Source organism: Amphiura filiformis, chromosome 2 (genome assembly GCF_039555335.1).
Source record: "Amphiura filiformis chromosome 2, Afil_fr2py, whole genome shotgun sequence".
In the NCBI taxonomy this organism is placed as follows: domain Eukaryota; kingdom Metazoa; phylum Echinodermata; class Ophiuroidea; order Amphilepidida; family Amphiuridae; genus Amphiura; species Amphiura filiformis.
This window is the reverse complement of record NC_092629.1, coordinates 5,353,884-5,377,586: the sequence shown is the minus strand read 5'-3', so window position 1 is coordinate 5,377,586 and position 23,703 is coordinate 5,353,884. Positions and strand designations below refer to the sequence as shown.

At 36.6% G+C, this 23,703-nt stretch overlaps 1 protein-coding gene across 1 annotated transcript in view; it reads right to left on the bottom strand.

The window, feature by feature from the left end:
• Nucleotides 1–1,609: 1,609 nt before the first annotated feature.
• The window catches only part of LOC140145812 (RNA polymerase-associated protein RTF1 homolog), a 64,004-nt gene continuing 41,910 nt past the window's right edge, over nucleotides 1,610–23,703 (bottom strand). Inside the window, 16 exon segments of the mRNA XM_072167490.1 lie at nucleotides 1,610–2,459; nucleotides 3,621–3,744; nucleotides 4,735–4,848; nucleotides 7,175–7,310; nucleotides 8,934–9,055; nucleotides 9,566–9,643; nucleotides 10,177–10,284; nucleotides 13,069–13,156; nucleotides 13,772–13,854; nucleotides 15,136–15,226; nucleotides 18,816–18,899; nucleotides 19,338–19,533; nucleotides 20,460–20,677; nucleotides 21,335–21,414; nucleotides 21,416–21,525; nucleotides 22,768–22,897. Coding sequence (XP_072023591.1) covers nucleotides 2,353–2,459; nucleotides 3,621–3,744; nucleotides 4,735–4,848; nucleotides 7,175–7,310; nucleotides 8,934–9,055; nucleotides 9,566–9,643; nucleotides 10,177–10,284; nucleotides 13,069–13,156; nucleotides 13,772–13,854; nucleotides 15,136–15,226; nucleotides 18,816–18,899; nucleotides 19,338–19,533; nucleotides 20,460–20,677; nucleotides 21,335–21,414; nucleotides 21,416–21,525; nucleotides 22,768–22,897 — 1,869 coding nt within the window. The 3' untranslated portion in view covers nucleotides 1,610–2,352.

Below are 23,703 nucleotides of genomic sequence, written 5' to 3'. Positions count from 1 at the left end.
ACATTATTTTACTGGAATTTAAGTTGCTTCTATGTATGATTTCAGTAAACAGAAACATATTTAAGTGGTTTGAAAGTTTGACCCTAAAAATCAAAAGTTACACCCTTTACTGTGAAAATGACCGTATTCTTCAAGGCTTGTTTTCTCAAAATTATACCATGAAATATGCAAATTAGGTACCTAGGCCCAGGCAATTTTAGCAGAATTAGCACCCCAAAAGGCCATTTCTAACATAAAAAACTGTTTTAGACTTTTTTGAAAAAATGCTTCCTTCATCCCAAAAAAGTGGTTTTAAATGTTCAGTTTCCTATACTTTTGTACATGAGAGACATTCTCCAAAGTATTTTTTGGCCTAATAACATGGCCTACATGGCTGAAATGGATATATATATAATGCGCAATATAAAAACGATGATTCATCAAATTGTTGACCCCCCCCCCCTATTTTGTTGTTAAATTTTCAAAAAACATTTTTGGCCAAAAAAGCAAGTTATATGCCCTAAATTACTTGTTATTTAATGTTGGAAACCATAGAAATACTGCTACTTTAAAAAAAAATTGCCAATTTATGTTTACAAAGTTGGATCAAGTTGTACATTTTAATTACTTTTACTTCTACTGAACAGCTAGCAATATATACTAATTCAATGTGTTCCTGACTGTTCAATAGAAGCAAAAGTAATCAAAATGTACAACTTTATCCAACTTTGTAAAATAAAATTGGCAATTTCTTTTTAAATAGCAGTATTTCTATTGTTTCCAACCTTGAATAACAAGTAATTTAGGGCCTATAACTTGCTTTTTTGGCCAAAGATATTTTTTGAAAATTAAAAAAAAAAAAAAAAAAAAAGATTTTTATTTTTTTTTAAATTTTTTTTTTTTAGAAAATCTGATTTTTTGGGAAAAATACAAAAAATCGGTAAAATCGGAGGATTGGCATCTCTGATAGGGGGTGTATAGATTTCAACTGGAATAACCAATTGCTGCTTTTGGCCAGATTGTATCAGATGGCATCACATTTTGTCTGCAACATTTCATTATTCATTGTCATGTCACTCGTGAATTGAAGTGACTTATCCATACTGAAAAACCAATCGCCAAACTGTACACAAGAACTGTGTAGTATACTGTATAGAGCTATTTCAGTTGAAATCTACATCCCCTATGGAAAACATGACCTTAATCTCCCACAGAGTATAAATTTCTAATGGATTCACCCATTCAGGTAACCCCATTTGAAATCTACACTCCCTGTGTGGGAGATTAGGTCATGTCTTCCATAGGGGGTGTATGGATTTCATTTGGAATAGCTTGTTGGTACACTTACATGAGGCAATTTCTTGATGCAATTAACACAAAATGTGGCAATTGACATGCAAAAAAGGCAACATTTCAAAAATGGCAAATTTCCCTCCTTATTTGATAAGGATCACTGTGGCGTGATGGTTTAAGGAGCTTTGCTCTGTGTTCATTATAGGTCCATTGGAAGGAAAAATCAATAGAAAATGTTGCCATTTTTGAAACTCTACTTTTTTGTCAAATAAATGGATTCCAATTGAAGGAATTAAGTGAGCAGGTATCCCACTGTGCAGTACAAATTTACCGTTTTGTTTTTGGTCAAATCGTTTTAATAACATATAACGGGTTATATAAAGGTCATGAAAACATTTTAAAAACATTTTATATGAAAAAATACTACAACAGGATTTTTTACATGTTGTCAAAATGTTATTACAAATTATATTTTGGAAAATATTTTTGGCAAATATTTGCATCAATATTATGTTAAAATGTGTTGCAGCTAGTTTTCAAAAATGTTTTCGGAATGTTATTAAAACAATTTGTACCGGTTAAATAACCTGTCATTTAAACATTTTTGTAAAACATTTTGTGTTTGCTGGGTTATCTTATTGAGTATTATTTTCTCCATGGAATGGCCTCTTCGTTACGTGTAACGACACTTTTAGCATGCAGTGGTTCTGACAAAGTCACTGGGCTCAAATTCCTGAGACATCTTCGATGACACAATGTGGCAGCTTCATGTCCGACTCTCCTGTCAATCAAACTCCCCACGGCCCATGATTGGCTAGTATCAGGCAACTTGGGCGGTGCTTTCCTTAGTTACACTTTACTAACCAATCACAGGCCATGGGGAGTTTGATTGACATTATCGTCAGATGTGAACAAGTTTATATTTAATGTTGACATTTATTACAGGTGCCGTCAATCTCCTTGTCCATAAATCTGTAAGAAGCTTCCCATCTGCAATAGCTGCCAGGTGCCATATATTTATGCAGATATTGTCAAATGTCAATAGGGCAGCTGTAATTGCAGATAGTAGCTTCTTGCATGTTAAATAAGCCCTCTCATCTTTTTATATTCGTCTAGATTCAGTGACCGTCGTGGTGCTGGGCCCAAGTTCAGGCCATCCGGATCATCTGGGTTAAGTGCTCTGGATTCTGCAAGGTACCAAGATAAAAACAAATTATGAGGCCGGGTTGTTTGATGAGATCATTAATTAAATTTGCTAACAAAACATAATGTTCAATTCTAGACTTGGATAATTATACCAATAGCTATCACCAATAATATACCGGCACACACATAGTTTTTTAGCTATTTTTGACATAGATTTTTGTTTCTTATCAACTTATTCATCCTTTCTGTATTTATCGTGTAAAACAAACATATGTACATGCGACACTGGTGTGATTTGTTAAACTTGCATGACTGAATGATTGGACCTCATGGATAAACAACAGACTTTGCCTGTTTGCAGATAGGCTGTGTCTCTATGTTAATGCTCACCATCCTCAAGACATAAGGAAAGAAAAAGAGCAAGGTACAACAACTTGACTTGGGGAAACAAGTAAAATACAGGCTAGACAGTACGCAGAGGGGGGACAAAAAGGTAGTTAGTGGTAGTGAACTTGCTTTCATTGAGTAAATACACAGCTTATTTTGCTCTGGGCTTGTTGTCTAGCTGTTTGCTGCCAAATTCTTTTTGAACTTGCCTTCAGTTTTTTACTTCAGCAATTTTTTCTGTTGTCTGTCCCTGAAGAAGAGCAGTTTATCTGCTTTAAAGTCAGTTAATTTTTTTGTCTGTTATGTGCACAGTGATTTTCTTCACTTCCAGTGTACTGTTTTCCAGACACTTCTGTGGGCTCCAGAATTGGCAATTTTTGGCCATCAAACTTTGCCTGCTTTTGTCCCTGCATTGATTGTTTGGTTTATCATGTCTGTTTATGTGCACAGTGATTTTCATCACTTGTTACAGTGCACTTTTGTATTCCCCCAGGATCCCTGTTGTTTTTGCAGGCTTAACACTTCTGTGGACCTTAGAATTGGTAATTTTTGGCTATTGAACTTTACCTACTTCCATGCCTACATTTGTTGTTTTTGTCCCCTTCTGTGTACCCTCTAGTCTGTATTTTACTTGTTTCCTCCCGTCAAGTTGGTGTACCTTGCTCTTTTTCTTTCCAGTTGATCATATATTCAAGGTACCCTCTTGTATTACTTATTGATGCTTGATGTTGTTTTGTGTCCTCGTTCGTTGAATTTACCATTGCCCACTTTTCCTCAAGACATAAGACAAGAAAGGAAGTAACTTTTCTACTTACCACTCATAGGAACATCCAGATCTATTTTAATTTCAAAGTCATGAGCTTTAAAGAGGTCCTCAGAGACTTTCCTTTCCCCCACCTTGGCTGGTGCACCTTCTTGACTTAGTGCTGCTAGTATATCCTACAACAAATCAAATACATACATATTGGGATATTCTAGTTGAAATTCATGAAAGAAATGACCAAGGCTTATATTAACCAGGCACCCAGGCTTTTTTTACCCCATGGTTGCCCAGTTTTGGCTCCTAGTGTATCCAATATTTGACACTACAAACTATAGGACCAGGAGCCTTTTGGGGGACCAGGAGCTCATTTTAGCTCCTGGTCCAGGCATACTTAATATAAGGCCTGGAAATGACCTTAGTCTTCCATACAGGGTTACTTGAATGGGTGGTGACTCCATTTGAAATCTACATCTCCCTGTATGGGAGATAAAGGTTATGTCTTCCATACGGTATGAATTTCAACTGGATTTGCCCATTAGTACATTACAACATTAACAAATACACATATCTGTGATTTAGAGGAGTGCCAACTCAAAATTGCAGTGTACAGGGTCTTAGCATAGATTTGACAAGTGTCTGCCATTTTTACTAAAACTGCCTGTCCAGGGTGGTTCAATCAGTTCAAATAACATATAGCCTTGATTTAATAGCCTGGTATTTTTTTGAGTTCACAGAACTTTATATTCAAGTATTATCTTCATAATATGTCACAGGCCTTAAATTTGCCTGTTTCAGGAGAAAACTGCCGGTCTCAAAATGAAAGGTGGACTGGTGGTGGTTATCTAACACTCTACCTGTAATGCTATATGAGCCATATTGGTTTGTTGGAGGGCAAATAGTGTACCTCCTGCGTTTATCGTCTAAAGCCCAAAATGTGACAGTACTTAAGCGAGAGCGTTACAAAGAACTTTGAATCAAAGTTTCCCAAAGGGATACTGCATGCTACATTGGATTTTAAAATCTTCAGCTTTGAGACAAACTATTGTTTGCATTTACCTACTACACTTTGATCAGCTCGTAATCGACGGGCCTTATAACATCACGGATTAATATTAAAATATTTTATTTAGAGAATGATCTTGTGGGTGATGTGGGTGTGTACTTACATCCTGCATACTCAGCTGTGCTTCCTTCTTTTTCTTCTCCGCCTCTTGTTTTTTCCTCTTTTCGTCTTCTAGCTTCTTCAACAACTCGGAGCTCATGACATTCTCCTCTCTGGTCTGAAAGTGGAGAAGATAAATTCTATGTTAACCACAAATTATTGGCCTCTAAGAACTATTTAGATTGATTACAAAAAGGGGTATATAACACAAATAATGCTTAACTGTCAGTCCTGTGTACTGAAGATCGAGCCATACCTGTACAACAGTCAATTTCGAGAAGAGTAGGGTGTTATCCCTTGACTGTCTCAACCTGTCCCGGTGTTAATTGGACCCCAATGAAAATAAGCTTCACACAAGGCTTTCTTGGTTTATCCAGTGTTGTCAACCCCCCCCCCCAAATAAATTAAATTAAACAAAATCAAAATCTGACAAAAAGATCTCCAATTTCCTGAGACGTCACTCCAGCCGAGTCACAAGTCAACATTTCAGCGCCAGCCCATTAGGCATGAAGATGTGTCTCGGATGAGACGTGATACTGTAGTATGAATTTCAAATGGAATTAGCACATTACCCCCCAATTCTATTTGAAACTCACCTTCCCTTTGTGGAAGATTTAGGTTGAATCTATCTCAGAGGGTGTATGGAATTCAAATGGAGCTGCATAATGTGTTCATTCCATTTGAAATTCATACTCCCCCTGTGGGATATATTTCCAAAATCTTCCATAGGGGTAGTGTGGATTTTAAATGGAATAGCCCAACATTATTAGTTACTAGATTTCATGGTTCTCGGGTCGGGCGCTTCTCGTGATAGGCCTATTTCTAATTACCCAAACCCGTTACCCATACCAAACCTGTTACCCATATAACTGCCCTGACTTTTTAAACCACTATGAAATGCGTCTCTCAATGATCAAGACCCAACTTGACACAACTTAAGGGTAGATGTGGTATTGTTGGTCGAAGCAGCCAAAAATCGATTTTTATTGTCTAAATCAATATATTATTGAAAAATAACACTTTGATGTTTTGCGAAAGTTCATTCTACAAATCATATACTTTGAAAACTTGCTTAATTTCTTGTTGTTAATGAGTTATGTATATTTTACAAAAGTGTTGTTGTTTGGAAACCCATCATTCGCCTCTTCCAAGCCCTATCTGGACGTGGATGTAGGCCGTTACTAAAGTAATGAAATCAATCGCGAGAAACGTGAACGGAAAAAAACGGTTATAGGCACTGTACTCCGCGCACACTCCCGTTGATACTCGCGATAGCGCACCGCGAAAGCACGCGATAGTGCACCGCGAAAGCACGCGATAGTGCACCACCGCATGAACGCGAACCGCAGCGGACAGAGGGACGGACGGATGGACACGCCGTAATTAGTATTAAGATTAGGTTCAGCGTCGGTATGGTATGGGAAATTATTGTACGTATAACAATGAGCCAACGGTAATTTATCATACCATATCGACGCTGAACCTAATAACTAATTTATCATACCACTAAGTCATTCTAAATATTGAAATAATTGAGTTTCTAATTGTTGCAAAAATGGGAAAACATTACAAAAATTGGATGATTGCTCTGCGTATTATGAATCACGTGCATCTTACGTGCCCAGGATACGCGAATCACTTCATGCCAAAATGTGACTAGATACAAAACTATATTTAGTTGGCAGTGTGTTTATGTTTCCCTTAGTGGTATGGTAAAACCTTATTTCCAACAGGCCTAAGTAGCCTACGCAACAAAGACTTATGAGAGGTGTAAGGCCAAAATGGAGATGAAGCAGCCCTCAAATGAAATGGTCACAGCCAACATTATATAGAGTTAATAGACTTGTAGCTCATGAGCTAGCTCGACTGTTAAAAAAATGAATGACTCGATTCGTGTAATTTTGCTCTACTCGACCATGAAGTGACTCAACTCATTGCAACTCTTGTTTATAATGAAAGGCAGAGATAAAAAGACTTTATCGCCTCTGACGTCATCTATCTTGAGCACGGTTTGTTTACAAGTGTTGTGATGATGACTTGCTGAACGTGGCGGTATAACCGGGCGCCTTGTTGTTAATTTTGCACCTTCAAACATACAAACCATCTCAAAAGTCAGGTCTTTATAGTAGGAAACTTTCTTTCCGGAAGGCACAATGTCAATAATGCCTAGAAAAGTTGCTATTTGCCTTATTAAAGTACGTAATTTTTCGCCATTTTCTGCTATTCCTTTTCTCTGATCGGCACCAGATAAACCGGCCTTCCTTTTACGTGCTATTAACCAATCAAGGCTCGTAAGGAATTTGATTGACGGTGACGTCAGACGCGATAAAGTCTTTTTATCTCTGTCTTCCATTATAGTTACCCTTCTTTACAACATGGCATAATAATCACATACAATGCATATCTTTGTTGAACATAACTGGTACCTTAATAATTGTGCATACCTTTGTGACAAGGGTAGGACGGCAATGTCTTCTTGTGAATGGATCTGGCTCGGCATGTTTTAACACTTTGATTTCTTCTGCCATGGCTCTCTCGGCTTCTTTGATATTTCTTTCACGATTTCTCTGATTTATATACCTGGGGAAAAAAGAAAGAAAAGAATGCTAAAAATGTTGACGTACAAAAATTACACTTTGAAATCTATATATAGTGGCTAAAAACAAGGATTTTGCAGTTCTTAGTACCGTATTCGTCAGAGTATAGTCCCACGTTCGAGTATAGTCCCACCCCCATTTTTCGAAAAATTCCAGAAATTGTAAAAAAAAAAAAATTGATAATTGGTATTCATGTCATACTCTATTACTGATTTCAAAATGCATTCGAATTCAATGCATTTTGAAATAAAATAGAGTATGACATGAATACAAATGATCAATTTTCATATTAAAAATACAAAACATCTTTTTTTTTTATTTTTTTTTTTAGGTCAAACATGAATGATCCTAGCATCTACGGTCTAGGTCCAGGGACACTCCAAAACCGAAAAAAAATTAGAGTATAATCCCACCCCCCAATTGTGAACAATTTTCACCTAAAAAAACGGGTGGGACTATACTGTAATACGGTAATTACAGCAGTGTAGCTATTCAACTTGATAATCCGGAAAAAATCTGGAAAAATCGTGTGACGTTTGGGCTAAAAAGCCCCAAAATGGGCTGAAAATAAATAAAGTGCGGAAAATTGGACAAAAAAAAATCTGAAATTCCCGATTAATCCTGCAAACTTGTATCCTTGTGTGTTGTGTGAGTAAAACTATGAATATGTTGATCTTCATTTGAAAGACAGCAGCTCCAAGATTCAACTTCAGACTATTGGCTTCAGATTTTCTTATATTTAGTTATGAATTTATTTATTACGTTTGTCGAAACGCCAGGCAAAACCCAGTAGTGACAAACAATAACTTGAAGGGATGTCTATACATGAATAACACCAAATCCAACATAGAGAATAAATAAATAAATTATCAGATCATTAAGCTCACATAGACCCCTTTCTATTAGTAGTACAAAATTACAATTATTAGCGATTTTATATTTTTAACATGTTTTTTTGAAAATGTCACATCCAATCATATTGATACAGTTTGTATACCACCATGTGAGACTTTGTGTATCTTTGGGCTATCCCAGTTGAAATCCATACACCCCCTATGGAAGACATGATCTTAATCTCCTACATAGGGAGTGTGAATTTCAAATGAGAGTCACCCATTCAGTGTTGTCTGTTTTAGCTCCAAAATGGCCATTCCAGTTGAAATCCAAACATTCCTATTGTAGACATGATCTTAACCGCCTACACAGGGAGTGCGAATTTCAAATGGAGTTACCCATTCAGTGTTGTCTGCTCCAAAATGGGCAATTCCAATTGAAATTCATACACCCCCTATGGAAGACATCAATGAGTGATTCCATTTAAAAGTTAAACCCCTTGTGTGGGAGGTTAAGGATATGTCTTCCATAGGGGGTGCATGGATTTCGACTGGAATAGCCCTTTGGTAAAACTATTTAATGGTAATCAACCAATGAGTGATATATCGACTGCTCAGTGCAGAAGTGGGCAAGTGCAATAGCTGCCATATGTAGCTGTCATGTTAGATGAGAACAATATACTGTGGCGAAATTGCCAAATGTTCACAGGGAAGCTACTGCATTTACCCACTTCTGGCACTGAGCAGTCGATATATGAAATCCAATAACTTACGTGATGGCGTTAACATTTTTATTTCTCACTCTGTCCAACTCAATAGCTCTTTCTTCTACTTCCTCCAGTTCTGCAGCATATTTATTGGCATCTTCTACGCGTCCTTCTTGGTGAGCCATATCCTGCAGATATCCAGAAGAAAACAAACATTAGTTTTCAATTAAAGTGGTACTACACCCCTTGATAAATTTGTGACTATTTTTGCATTTTTCTCAAAAAATAATAACATACTGGTAACAAAAGTTATGTATATTATAGGGGCAAGTAATCCAGTTACTACACTGGAATTTAAAAGGGATTTTGCCTAAACTACTCTACCAATTAAATTTGTGAATATTCTCAGTCATCCAGGTAATTAAACCAGATGAACAGATTTAATATTCATTTTATTATACTCTACCAATTGATCATCAGCAAGCAGTAATTGCTGTTACAAGTTGCATGGTAAATTGACACATGTATGCTTGTTTCTAAAATGCCAAAATGTAACCTTGGTGAGTCTTAAGGCCAGGCTATAGTCCGACGGACAAATTTGTTGGATATTTTCCTTTGTGACAGACTTAGCTTGCCGAGTTCTCTGCAGCGAGTCTCTTTTTCAGTGATTAAGAGTTGGGCCTCAGGTTTTTGCTTACCCTTGCTTTCATCAGCGATGTTTTCTTCATGGCATAATTCCTGGGGTTTCTCCTGAACCTCTCTTTCTCTGATACAATCTGTGAAGAAACAATCAATGGGATGAAACACTATTAGTTCACCTATATTATATTTAGAAGCAATGCAGCAAGGAGGGGGAAGGGAGGGTGCCACTCCTCCACACACAGAAGGCTGTTAGGCCCTCACGAGTACTTCTGAAGAGTGAGGGCCTAATGGCCTTTACGAAACAGATCTGTCAAGACATGTAGTAGTACAAGTCCAAATCTTATGCTTTTATATGGCGTAATACACGGTACTGTCATCCAATTTTTGATATGGTTTTCCTTTTTTGCAACAATTAGAATGTTTAAAAATTTAATTATCTCAATATTTAGAATGACTTATTGGTACGATAAATTTGTTATTACGTTCAGCGTCGGTATGGTATGATAAATTATCATTATGGTCATGTCTTCTCCATGGGTTGTAAAGTGGAGTCACCCATTCAGGTAACCCGATTTAAAATTCACACCCCCTGTGTGGGAGATTATGGTCACATATTCCACAGGGGGTGTACGGATTTCAACTGAAACAGCCCATTTTCGCCCCTTACCTTTGCGATGTCATCCTCCTTATAGCTGTATGAAAATGCATTTTTGATGTCCGCTTGTTTTGATTCTACATGGGCCGTAGATGGAAGTGTGTGTCCCATTAATACCATCTGAAATATACAAAACAACATGCTGTTAACATCATGGCACTACTGCCTTTCTTACAGTGTCCCCGATTGGTCAATTATATGATATAATCATCTGAGTAACCAATCAAAATAGGGCTTTTATATCTCTTAGCAATTAAAAGCTTAATCCCCTTCAGCTGTACAGACTACATATCTTACTATAGACCACTTGGCATCAATGTGCATCAACAAAGGCGAGGGATTGGTCTTTTGATATGCTAGAACGAACCGCTTCACTGTTCAATGGCTTTTTTGTACTACCGGTATATGAAATGTGGTGGGATATTTAAAATACACATGCCCTGAGCAAACTACGATGCACACGCACACTGCAGGGCACAGAACAATGGAAAAAGCCATAATGGGTGCGCATACTGCCAGGCAATGATGTCACATGTCAAGTGGTCTATATCTCTCATTGTCCAAATATGTGATATAGCCTACATTGTAGTTCTTGTTGTAACCAATCAAGGCAGTTCTTATAGCTATGAAATTATTATAATCTGATCTACTGGACTTACGTTTTAACATCAGTTGGCCTGATGATGCATCCGAGATAGGATGTGAAATATTGCCACTCACAAAAACGTAAGTCCAGTAGATCAGATTATAATAATTTCATAGTTATTTATACCTGGATGAATGAAAATCTTCATAATCGCAGTTCTTATAGGCCTAATAGCTCAGTGGCTTGGTTGAATAATAAAATTAGAGAATAAAAGATAGGATTTTGTCTTTTGCCTATCCAATATTGTGTCATAATGGATGGGCTGGCCAATACCATAAAACCTCGTCTACAAGCATATAGGGTGCTTTTAATGAAAGCTAGATTAATCCAGACGCCATCCATCGACAAAATTATTAATTATTTAATTATTAATATTATGGAGTTTTAGCAAATAAATTACAGATACAAGCATATACAAACAACTACTATTGTAAGACCAATCAATTGCATTGGGATATTTATGGCTGCTTCGTTTTAATATAACCTTCATCAAAATCACTCTATATGCTTGTAGACAAGGTTTTACGGTATTTTGAGTAGTTGATTTTATTCTCATTCTTATTCAGTTTAAGTATACTTTTATAAGTAAAAGTGCTTTTATCCAGAAAAAGTTACTTTTGTAAGTACATCCCCGATGTTTTAAATGAACGAAACTGTTGCGAACATCTAAGCCGCAGAAACGCGTTCTTAATTCGCATGTGTATTACGCGAACGCATTGTCGCGCAATCATTGAGGATCTACATGCGTGCCATCAGTTGCGCTAACTGTCTTTCTGACTATCCGCTATCGTGACATAATGTATAGGTGAAAACCAATCAAATTGCACATATTCTTGACAAGACGCACCAACTGAATTAGAAATGGGTTTACAAAAGAGAGCTGTCAATCAACCTACAATGCAGGTGGGTGGACAGATTTTTCCATTATCTTGTTTTCTATCTTAAACTGAGGCCTACCTTAAAACAACCTGTTTCCAAATTTAAGTTATAATGCTTCAGAGGTTTTGATATGGAAGCAAAAACGTGTGTATATCAATGCCCCATATACTTCCAGCGATGGTTTTGCATGTTTTAGATCACACAATCTAAGCAAAACACATCTTGGGGGTATTAAATTTTACTGAGGGATAGAAAACTATGATCTTTCTTCGCGTACCATAATCTGTTTTGATGAGAAAAACTGGGTGATGATGTTGCCGACCCATCAAGTCACACAACATTAACTAATGAAACTTTACATAATTGATTCCAATCACCACAATCTGTTACCGAGCAACACCAAATCCGTAATAGAGAGCTATAAATCAAATTCTGAATGGGATGTTCCATTTAAAATCCTCTCTCCCTGTGGAAGATTTTGGAATATCTTCCATATGGAGTATGAATTTCAAATGGAATGAACACATTATTAAGCACCTCCATTATTGGAATTTATACATTCTCTGAGAAATTAAGATTCAACCTGAATTTACCCCCAGAGGGAGGCTGAGTTTCAAATCAAGTTGGTTAATGTGCTAATTTCATTTGAAATTCATACTCCCCAGTGGAAGATATAAATAAAATCTTGTACAGGGGGAGTATAGACTTTTAATGGATTAGCCCAATAAAACAAATGAGTTACAAAATTGAAGCCCTGCATGCTTTTATCGATTAACTTCAACAAAGGATTCAAACTGGCGGCCCCTGCTGTAACACAGTCTATTCAATAAAGTGCACGTTTAGTTTCTGGGAATAAACTGGTGTGTATGTCAGAGATATTAATATGCTTCTATCAATTCAATTGGTGTTACCTGAATGGGTGATTCCATTTAAAATTGACACCCCTTGTGTGAGAGATTAAGGTGATGTCTTCCAACTGGAATAGCCCCATCTCAGCAGAAAACAGGAAGAGCACTTGTATACACGGTTAGCTTCCCCTGTCTAACACCCTCTGAAGACACTTATCATACGTATCATACACAGAATATACCGCACCTTGTGATTGTAAAACCTAGCCAAATAAAAATCCATGACGTTTGTCATAATAAAAAAATCCTCACAAAAGATCTGAATGACAAACATTGGGCAGGAAAAACCTCCTGTCATTGGCCCCTGAATATGTTTAAAGCAAAACCTCCTGTGCAACCTCTGAGAAGTTTTGTTTTAAACATGTTCAAGATCCACAAGTATTTTGCTTATTGCAAAAAGGCCCAATTGCAATAGCTGCCCTATAGACATTTAACATTGTCAAAGTCTATGGGGCAGCTATTAATACTTACATCTTCTTTCCATTTAAAGAATTCTCCATCTGTGAAATCCTGATTGGAGACAAATTCCAAACGATACACTCTTTCTTGTGCACAGTATCTGTAAGCAAAAACAATGCCAATTATTACTTTGGTGAACTATACAATCTGGCTTGACCATGAGAAAATGCTTGAAAAAAACCCCAACAATTTCCTTATCTAATTTTCAAACAAAGTGACATCATTGTACACTTATGTAATTTGCGGAACCAACAGCATTTGGAAGGTATTTGGGTGCATGATGGAAATGACCCCTGAATGACCTTGGACCCCACAATTTTTTGTTCATCTTTTAGATACTAGCTATAGGCGATGCATGTGTGCAAGTGACGTCTTACCTAGGATTTGACAAGTGCTCGTCATTTCACCAAAACGGCCAGTCCAAAATTTGATCCTGAAAACATAAACCAGCCAGTTCAAATAGCTATGAAGTAAAATCATCTTCAGAGCGGCAAATCGGCAGTAAAGTATGAAACCAGCATTACTTTTGCCTGTTCCAGGAGCAAATTTCCTATCCAAATGACGAGTGGACGGGTGGCTAGGTAACACCCTGAATATAGGCAGTTTCTACTGAGGTGGGGAATGAGTCAACCAGCATTAGAAACGGCTGACATTCTTGGTAGAAACATGCTACTTGTTAATTTCTGAGTGTCCCTCTTGGCATACAAAGACCTACCGTAGTTTCAACCCTTTGTTGGTTCTTGAGCCTCCTAGTTGGTATATTTTAGCAGTTTCTACTACATCAGTTATTTCTGCAACCTAGGAATGAAGCAAGAAATTAGTTTAAATAAGTTTTAGATCAAATAACAAATTTGCTCAAGGAAATGAACAACAATGTTCGCACAGTATTTTTTCTGCGACATGAGAGCACATCAGACATATCGAATTGCATTATAAATACGAGGGATATTATTCTGATATCGAATAATTTGTGATATAAAACAAATTTTATGGCAAATCATTAAAAATTGATATTTTTGATATTTAACAGTCCTCAAAGTAAACTTTATTAATGTAATGATATGTACTTAAAGTGTGTAGCTGTGAAGAAAAGCCAACCATCTTTTGACCTTTTGACCATTTGTATTGAAGATATACATTTTTTCAGATCTTGTGCAGACTTCCGATGTGATGGACAAATAAATATTAGTAAGCAAATTTAGGGATTCAATCATGTTTCACAGTTGTCCATCACCGTTTAACAACGATGCGTCTGCGTGGTTTGCTCCCCGAGAGACCATGCGAGTTGTTAAACGGTGATGAACAATGGTGAAACAAGATTGAATCACTTTCAACAACAAAAGCAAGCTAAAGATCATCTAATTCACATGATTATTTCATGAGGAATGTCAGATAGTCATTGCCACTCAACCTTAGGCCTACAAGAAGATCAGTGATTTCTCTGTTGATATCACGTGAGCAATGAAACTACAAAATAAAATAAAGCCGCTATCTCCTGAAGAACACACCTGGTGAATCTATTCACCTAATTTTGAAATGCTATGATGAAGGGAAGTCTTGCTATCTGTTCAGTTACCTGAAGTGGCTACTTGATTGACAGGTCCATTATACATGATATTGTAGAATACAACATTTGACTCACCCAAAACTCACTTCCCATAATGCATTTCAATTTCAATTTTTTTTACTGTATTACTATCTAGTGTAACATGGGTCCAAATGTACCTCAATGAACAGATCCTGTCCATATCTGACAAAATATGATTATTTCCAGACTGTCAACCCATGCTTAGCCAGTCTATCCTCAACATGAAAACAAACGCAACCTGTACAAAGTATTGGGAGTGTCATTTTATGAAATAAGGTGATGTATAGGGACGTGAGAAGCCAAGAGGAAATTTACTCAAAAAAATATGAAAAAGAGTGTAAAATGCCAAATATGGACTGAAAATAAAAATAAAATGCATACATTTTGGCAGAAAAAAAAGAAAGAGGAAATCAGCTGAAAAGATGAATTCTCACATCATGTTGCAAAGGATTGTGGGAAGTGTCAGATATCTTCTCTGGCAATAGACTCACCCTGTACACTGATTTGCCATTATTTTGACCTATTCCTATCCTCACATAGCACCCCGTTACTGTAGGCTTGAAGTAAGGCATATGACACCACCTGTTAGATTAAACAAACATAGATACATTAAAGATAGAATACCTGAATTGTCATGCACAAGGATAATGCCTTCTACTACATCAGAGCCACCACCTCTTCAATAGATAAGGAGCAATGTACTATTATATTATTGGGCGCAGGGTAAGGCATGGCAAAAAAACACAATTGGGTTTTTCACGCCACAAATCGCACATATGGATTCCAATTGTAATTTTGTTGAGTCCTCGGACATACAGCCAATTACGAGAATCATTTGGAAAAAAATCACCTAAAAATTACAAGTTATAATTTGTGTTCACATAAAATTTAAAATATATACAAATTATAACTTTGCCCATTTTTGAAACAAACTTTTAATTTTTTGGTGATTTTTTCCTAAAGTTTAAAACGTTGTGTTTTTTTGAGGGAAATTAAGTATTTGCTTGGATTTTCATGAATCAAACTGCATTTATTGCCAGGCCCTACCAAGGGACAACCCACTGTGAAACTCTGTAGACAAAGCAGTCTATATATGGGCAATTCCATGTTAAAATGACATTTTTTCAAAAATATAAACTTTGCAATTGGCAATGATTGATGATATATTTTGATTATACACCCTTTAAAGTTAACAAAAAATTGATTTGAAGGATTTAATGTATTTTCCTACATTTTGTTAATAGCAGACAGTCAAAAGTAATTAATTTTTTTTCTCATTAATATATGGAACAAAAACAATTTTTTTGTGTGATAGTGTTGTTTGATACATAATTTGTCAAAATAAAAAATAAAAAATTAGGAAGCTGTGTTGGTAATGGTCAGGATGGCACGGCAAGTTATATAATGTTAAGCATGTAACGCGAGTCACAAAAAGAACAACTTTTTAATGCAGTAAAAAATCTAAAAGGTTATAAATGTTCCCTTTCATTTTCCTCCTGGTTTGGGTCATAACTCATAATTATTTCATAAGGTTTTTGGTTTGCTACAATTGTACAACCAGAGACAGACTATTCAAAGTGGTAACACGAGTCACAATGTAACGCGAGTCACGATATTGTAGCGCGAGTCACACATATTATACAGCTCTCTATACAGTAGGGCTAGAAAATAATCCATAAATAATCACTAAAACTTCTCCCTCCCAATTTTACCCTCCCCAGGACTCATAATTATTGTACATCACTTAACAAATTGCAGGACTGGAAACCGTTTTTGTCCCCATCTGTGAATTCAAATTCACAATTTGACTTTCCATTATAAACACCCACTACCACCATTCCACCCCAGTTTCTCCACCTAACACGCAGAACAGAAGAACATGTTTAAAGTTGAATTCCACAATATAAATTAAATAGAGCATGTTTAGAGCTTTCAAATTGGGCTGTGTTATCAAATAGTGAGTGTAACAGTCATGTAACATAACGCGAGTCACGCACTAAGTTGGCCATTTTAAAAATACCAAACTCAAATGTACTTGTAGTTTGCTTCTGTAGTATAGCTGCAGTAAAAGGTAATTACTTAGTGGTATCAACTTTTGTGTGCAGCTTCTTGTTTGAGGAGAAATATTGAAAAAGTAAAAGCTCAATTTGGAAGGGGTAATTTTAGTAACAAAAGTCACAACCACATTTTTGCCAATAAATGTTACATCGTTACATAGAGTTATTCACAAATTACAAGTTTACATGATTTGATACATGTAAAGAGAAGATAAATAAATAAAGTCTGAGGAATGTGTTCCACATTGATCAGTGGCGGCCTTTTATATTTTGCTACTAGGGGCTCTGCAGTCTGCAATAAGCAGACCTCCCCTCTCAGCCTGCCATAAATTGCTTGATCCTCTTCTCGGCCTGCCAAAAAATCCTTACCCCTATTTGCACATATGGAAAATTTTTAGGAACCCATTTTGCAAACCTTAAATGGTCTATATCAGTTTTGCATATACACCAGGCACAAAAAGAAACTCATCAGTTATAATCACCCTTGATGTTCAACAACTTGATAATTTTGCATTATTCTGAAATATACATTTTGTTAGTTGGATTTTGCTTTCTCGTTTGACATCCTGTTCACGAAAATCGAGCAAGAATTGACCAAGATATGTGCCTCCAAACCCCCAAAATCGAAAGTTGCAATTTTAACGATTCAATTGTGCCTGTTACACTGTGTGCTTTATTGATCGGCCCGTGGTGCTTGGGTACAACACAGCGATGCATCCCATTGAAAATCGTTGAAATTGCAACTTTTAATTTTGGGGTTTGAGAGTTTGGAGGCGCATGTCGTGGTCAATTCTTGTTCAATTTTTACGAACAGGGTGTCAAGTGAGAAAGCAAAGTCCAATTAACAAAATGTACATTTCAGAATAATCCAAACTGATCAGGTTGTTGAACAGCAAGGATGACTATAACTGACAAGTTTCTTTTTGTGCCTGGTGTATATGAATGTTTCCATACAGTTTTTCAATGCATTTTATGTAATAAATGTATATGAAAATTGTATTCTTATTCAAATTGCCAGCTTTTTTAATTTCCACCATTAGCCCCCATTACCACCACCCACCCCACCCCACCACACCCCAGAGGAGAGGGTCCTTTTTAATGCTGAATTACAGTATTTTTATAGTGCTAAAGTAAAACTGACCACAATGGAAATGAAATTGAGCGTGTTTAAAGCTTTCAAAGTGGGACCATGTAATCAAAATAGTGAGCGTAACGCGAGTCACGTAACGCGAGTCACGCACCAATTTAGCTAAAGTTGGCCATTTTAAAAATACCAATCTCGAATATACTTGGTGTTTGTTTCTGTAATACAGCTGAGATATAAGGTAATTACTTAGTGGTATAAACTTTTGTCTGCAGCTGTTTGTTTGAGGAGAAATATTGAACAAGTAAAAGCCTAATTTTGAAGGTGTAATTTTTTTTTTTTTTTTTCACAATCACATTTTTGGCTAATAAATGTTCATCTAGTTATTTACAAAATTAAAGTTTATGTGATTTGATATGTTGGGTCAGTAAGTACATGTGGAGAGAAGATGAATAAACCAACTCCTTGTTCAATTGTATTTATATGACATTGAATGTGCTGATTTTATCAAAAATGTAACACGAGTAACATGGAATTGCCCACATGCAGAACTTGTAGTTTTGTCCTAAAGAAGCCCCAGCTAATCCTGACAAAAGTTTGACAGTGTTATACTTATCCAGTAGCCAACCCAATGAAACCCTCAATCTGTTTCATGTAAAAAATAATATATCTCCTGTGCTATATCAGGCGAAACAGATACGGTTGGGTCTCAAAACAATACTTTTATTCTCTAATTCAGCAAATCACCCATAAAATCATGTTTGCATGTGATTGATGTCCACTCTTTATAGCAAGTTCAACCAGTCACTGCCGTGTACAAAATTGGCGAATCCATTCAGTCATACGAAGACGCAAAATCACACCACGCTAACTAATTATTATCATATGGTGATGGATGACTATTTAACAATGTAAAAGCTTCTACTCAATACAACTTTGTTAATCGCCTAGGGTAGTTAATGGAATGAATACGGTAAAAACATGAAATACAAGATGTGAGGACACTATTAATTCCATTTCCTTTTCTTACTTTTCCATCTTATGTCTTGACAGACGAATCTTATTCAATTCTTCCTTTGTGCTGATAAAAACAATCTTCTCTTCCTCTTCGTCACTGAAACATAAGAAATACATCAAAATGATTTGAAATATTTATAAAATGGAAGGCACCTCTGTACCTTAGGGCAGGTTGTAGGTGAGCATGAGCTAGCGAAATGATCTAAATTTTGCAAAATGTTTATTTCTTGACTATCGACCCATGCTTAGTCAGTCTATTCTCAAAATGACAACAAAGGGATCTTGTACACATGTAATGGGAGTGTCATTTGATGAATTGAGGTGATGTATCGCTGCTGTCTTGATTATTGTTTATTTTCATTACTTTCTTACTTTTTATTTTTATTTTTTATTCATCTGGCAATTAACAACAAAATTGAGACAAAACAACAAATTACTTCCACTGTACATCACTACTACAGTTGTGACTGTGGGAAAAAAAATAAGCAATCACCAAAAAAAAAGTAAATGCAACCATGGATAAAAATCTACTTACTCAGATCTTTCACTGTCTGATGATTGTGATGATGATGATGATTCACTCCCTGATATGCTGGACGTTCTCTTGGGCTTCTTTTCCTCCTCTTCTTTGGCAGATTCATCACCTGATTTGTCATCATCTTCTTCATCATCATCATCGGAGTAAACTTCACTGGCTTTGAGTGTTTGCTTTTTGGCTAGGAGAGCATCAGCTGTATCAAAAGGACAGGATTTCTGAATACTTATGTAGAAATAAAACTGAAACTCCTGCGCTAGGAGTGTTTGTTTTACTATACATTTAGTTCGAATTCGCTTCAAGTTTAGTAGTGACGTCAATGCTTGTTTGAGGTTGTGCCAAATATCTAAATTCTCTCGGCCGATTGTTTTTAATGATAAACAATGATTTATAAGGTTTGCTAAGCTCATTTTTTGAATAAAGTTGTGTGATAGGAATTACAAACATGCACATTATTTTGCTAATTTGACACCAAATATATATGAATATTCACATGAAAATAAAAAAATGCAACCCTATTTTTTTTAGATTTTTGGGTTGGTCGCAAAACGGGAATACAATCTTTTTGAATTTGCAACCTAACCTTAAGGGGGTACTACACCCCTGTGGTAAATTTGTGACTATTTTTGCATTTTTCTCAAAAAATAATAACACACTGGTAACAAAAGTTTTGTATATTATTGGGGCAAGGAATCCAATTACTACACTGAAATTGCAGTGACTCAAGACAAGCGGTTCAGTATATATATATGATAGGAAATGAGGTACATCCTAGCGGTACCTTATTTCTTATCATAAATAACAAACTGCTTGTCTTGGGTCACTGAAATTCCAGTGTAGTAATTGGATACCTTGCCCCTATAATATACATAACTTTTGTTACCAGCGTGTTATTAGTTTTTGAGAAAAATGCAAAAATAGACACAAATTATCGAGGGGTGTAGTACCCCCTTAACTCAAAAAAATAACACCTTCACAAAAATTAACAACTTTTATAGTAGCAGCGCCCCATTTCAAAAAACATTTGGACCAATCTTATGATTGATTTACCACATGTTATCCCTATTAGTTCAACATCATATCGATCAGAAGGCTTCGTGAAATGGGCCCTGTTAGGCTTACCTGTCTTCTTCTTCTGTTCCCGAGCAGCTCTTAATTTGTTGATGGCCTCTGCTTTTTTGTCCTTCTTGTCCTCCACAGTTTTCCGCCTCACCCGGCTAAGTTCTGTCTGGGAGGTTAGTTGACTGCTAAGCTTCTTCTCTTTGGTCTCTGTTTGTTCTGTTTTCTTTAATCTCCGTCTTTCTCTTTTGGCTTGGCGGAGCTTCTTTTCAATTTCAAATCTGCAACAAAGGAAATGATATTAGTTAGCATTTGTAACACAATAACAGCAATTATTATCCTCTACTACAGCAGGAGAAGGCTCTTTGACAAATATCCCTTCCATTCTACCGTTATAAGCTTTTTTGTGCTGTTAGCTCATCCCTCCATCTTCTGTTTTGTCTCCCTCTTCTTCTGGTCAGGTGCCTAAAGTATTTTCCACCCTTATGTGGCAGTTTTTACTCCAAACATTTGGAGGTTGTCCAGGTCTCAGTACTATATGAGAGAACAGTAATGATGCACACATCCACACCCTACACACACCCCAGACACATACACAAGCCAACTATATGTAGGGGTGCCCTTGTCCCAATTATTCCTTCTCTGTTACTCCTTCTCTGTCATCTTATCCAGGTGAACACTGTTGTCTTTCACCCCGACATACCCACCCAAAGACATACCACCCAGCCATTAACACAAGCCACTAAGGTCAGCTTTCTCAAAGCTTGGCTAGCCCTACCAATGTGGGTCCATTTTATTGATTAATCTTTCTAGGTGATGTATGATGTGAAATTATAATCACTAGTAAATAGGACTAATTGGGCTTAAGCCTGATGGCTTTAGGAAGCCTGACCAGCTAGCCATCCTTAGAGAAACCGGCCCTTAACGTACCAACTGACCTTGTTCTGAGTACTTCACGTTTCTCCAGACGATTATAGATCTCTTCCTCTCTCTCCTTCTCTGTCATCTTTTCCAGACGCAGCCCTGTCATCCTCATCTCCTATTAGGTTCTCATCATACCCGTCTGTAAATTGGGGTTCCTCCCCCGAACTTTCATCAGATCCACCCGCGCTGGAGTCAGACACTTCACCTAATAAAATAATATGATGGGCTTGTATGAAACAAGGCAAGACAAAAATGCTCCTATTGCATAATATATATCACAATTAAATTTCACTCAAATGTAAGTTCATGTGCTGGTGACAAACAATTCCAAAAGTTTAAACTAAAGGACCCTACAGACTGTAGAATATTTGATGTAACATCTCTATGTTAAAATCTATTCCCATTCTATTTCCAGTAAGTGTTTTTAAAAGTGGTAAGTGTTTTTGGTGGCGTAAAATCGATAATATATTTTTACCAGATATTCTACATAACATAATATTAAATTTATGTCATCAAACATTTGTTAGAACTTAAACATATTTTACTGGAAATAGAATGGGAATAGATTCAGGGTTCCCGCACCTTTGAAGCCTTTAAAATTCAAGGACTTTTCAAGGACTTTCAAGGTCCAAAAGCATGATTTTCAAGGACTTAGCACAACACAAAAGCTGTGTATTAACAAAAGTGACAGCTCCTCTCCACTCCCCAAATTTTGTCAAAATTATACTTCAGGTGAAATTCCAATTTTCAAGGACTTTCAAGTACCTTGTGCAAATTTCCAGGACTTTCCAAGGCCTTGAAAAGGTGTTTTCAAATTCAAGGACTTTCAAGGACACCCTGTAGATTACATAACATCTATAGATATATGTTACACCAAATATTCTATGTCAAATACTCAGGGTCTGTAGCAGCTGTAACTATCATCAGCACACAAATTCATTAACCTTGAATTTTGAATGTACATGTATAACCATCATCTTCATCAGAAGTAGTTCTAAGATGTTATGATGCCTTTTGATGACCATTGTACTTTTAGTCAAATGAGGGCATTGTTTAAGGTTCATCAACTAAACATTTCTTGGCCATATACTGCATCTTATAAATGCAGAGCCTATGAAAGAATATTATATGCCCTTTAATTATATTCTACCACATGGGAAGAGGAAACCGGGACGGCCGTGCACACTGTACTTGCAGTATGTCCAGCACCTCCTGGGAGATACTGAAGGGTTGCTGCAGCCAAACGAATTGTTTAGCTAGAACAATATCGCAATAGTTGGAGAAAGCTTGTAGCCAGGTGCTATTTGACATTAAATTGTGGCGCCTGGCATGCTACTTTATACGACTCACAGGTGCAATTGCATTACGTACATCCAGGGCTGTCATGCTTCTTGATCTTCTTCTTTTTATTCCTCCCTCCAGCCACCCTCACCTGGGCTAGACTTACCTTCCTCCAATGATGACATATCCGAGTCACTACCAGCTGAGCCATCTTGAGTACCAGACCTGCTTACACGTCTAGGACTGCCACGCTTCTTTATCTTCCTCTTCTTTTTATTCCTCCCTCCAGCCGTCCACTGTTTAAATGAAGCAAGAACATGGCCATTAATTAAATGTGTGTAAAGAGAGGAGCATACATGTGATAAAAACAATTTATGAAAGTTAGAAATTCATTGGGTGTGTGCACTCGTAATCACCCACTTTTGGGGATTATATGTGTGTTTTGTTCAATCATGCAGTTTGCAGAATTATGCCAGTTAAATCCCCTAAAAGTTTGCAATCTTTTGCTAGATGGTAATTTTGTCCCTGCTTGCACGATTAAAATACACACAACACTATTATACTGCTTCAACCTAGAAGTACAAACCAAATCTGTGGCATCGGGGGTCGATTCTTTGCGTCACACGCACTGCGTGTTAAAATATATTATGTATAAAAAGTGTAGTGCGCTCGGCAAGTACAAATCTCGCAGCATTGGCATGCCAAAGAAGCATTTCCACATGCATTGCACTGAAATAATTATTCTCATACCTCCAGTTTCCAAGGTCTTATTTACTTTGTACTTCTGAGTTGATGGACTATATAATGTCCTTGGTTGACACACAATTTCGGGTAGGGGTGTGTGAATAGTGTGATCTTTATCCATGGTGATCCATGGATCTTTATCCATTGTGCAAGTTGTTTATTTTGTGGAATTCTTGTTTATTTTGTGGAATTCTTGTTTATTTATTTATTTTGTGTAATTCATGTGAAGTATAAACTAAACTACATTTTTGCGTGTTGCTATTTTCATGCCTATTCCACTCCTAAAATTGGCAAAAATAAAACCCTCATGGAAATATCATCCAGACAGTATGATGCACTCAGACTACAATTTTAATGA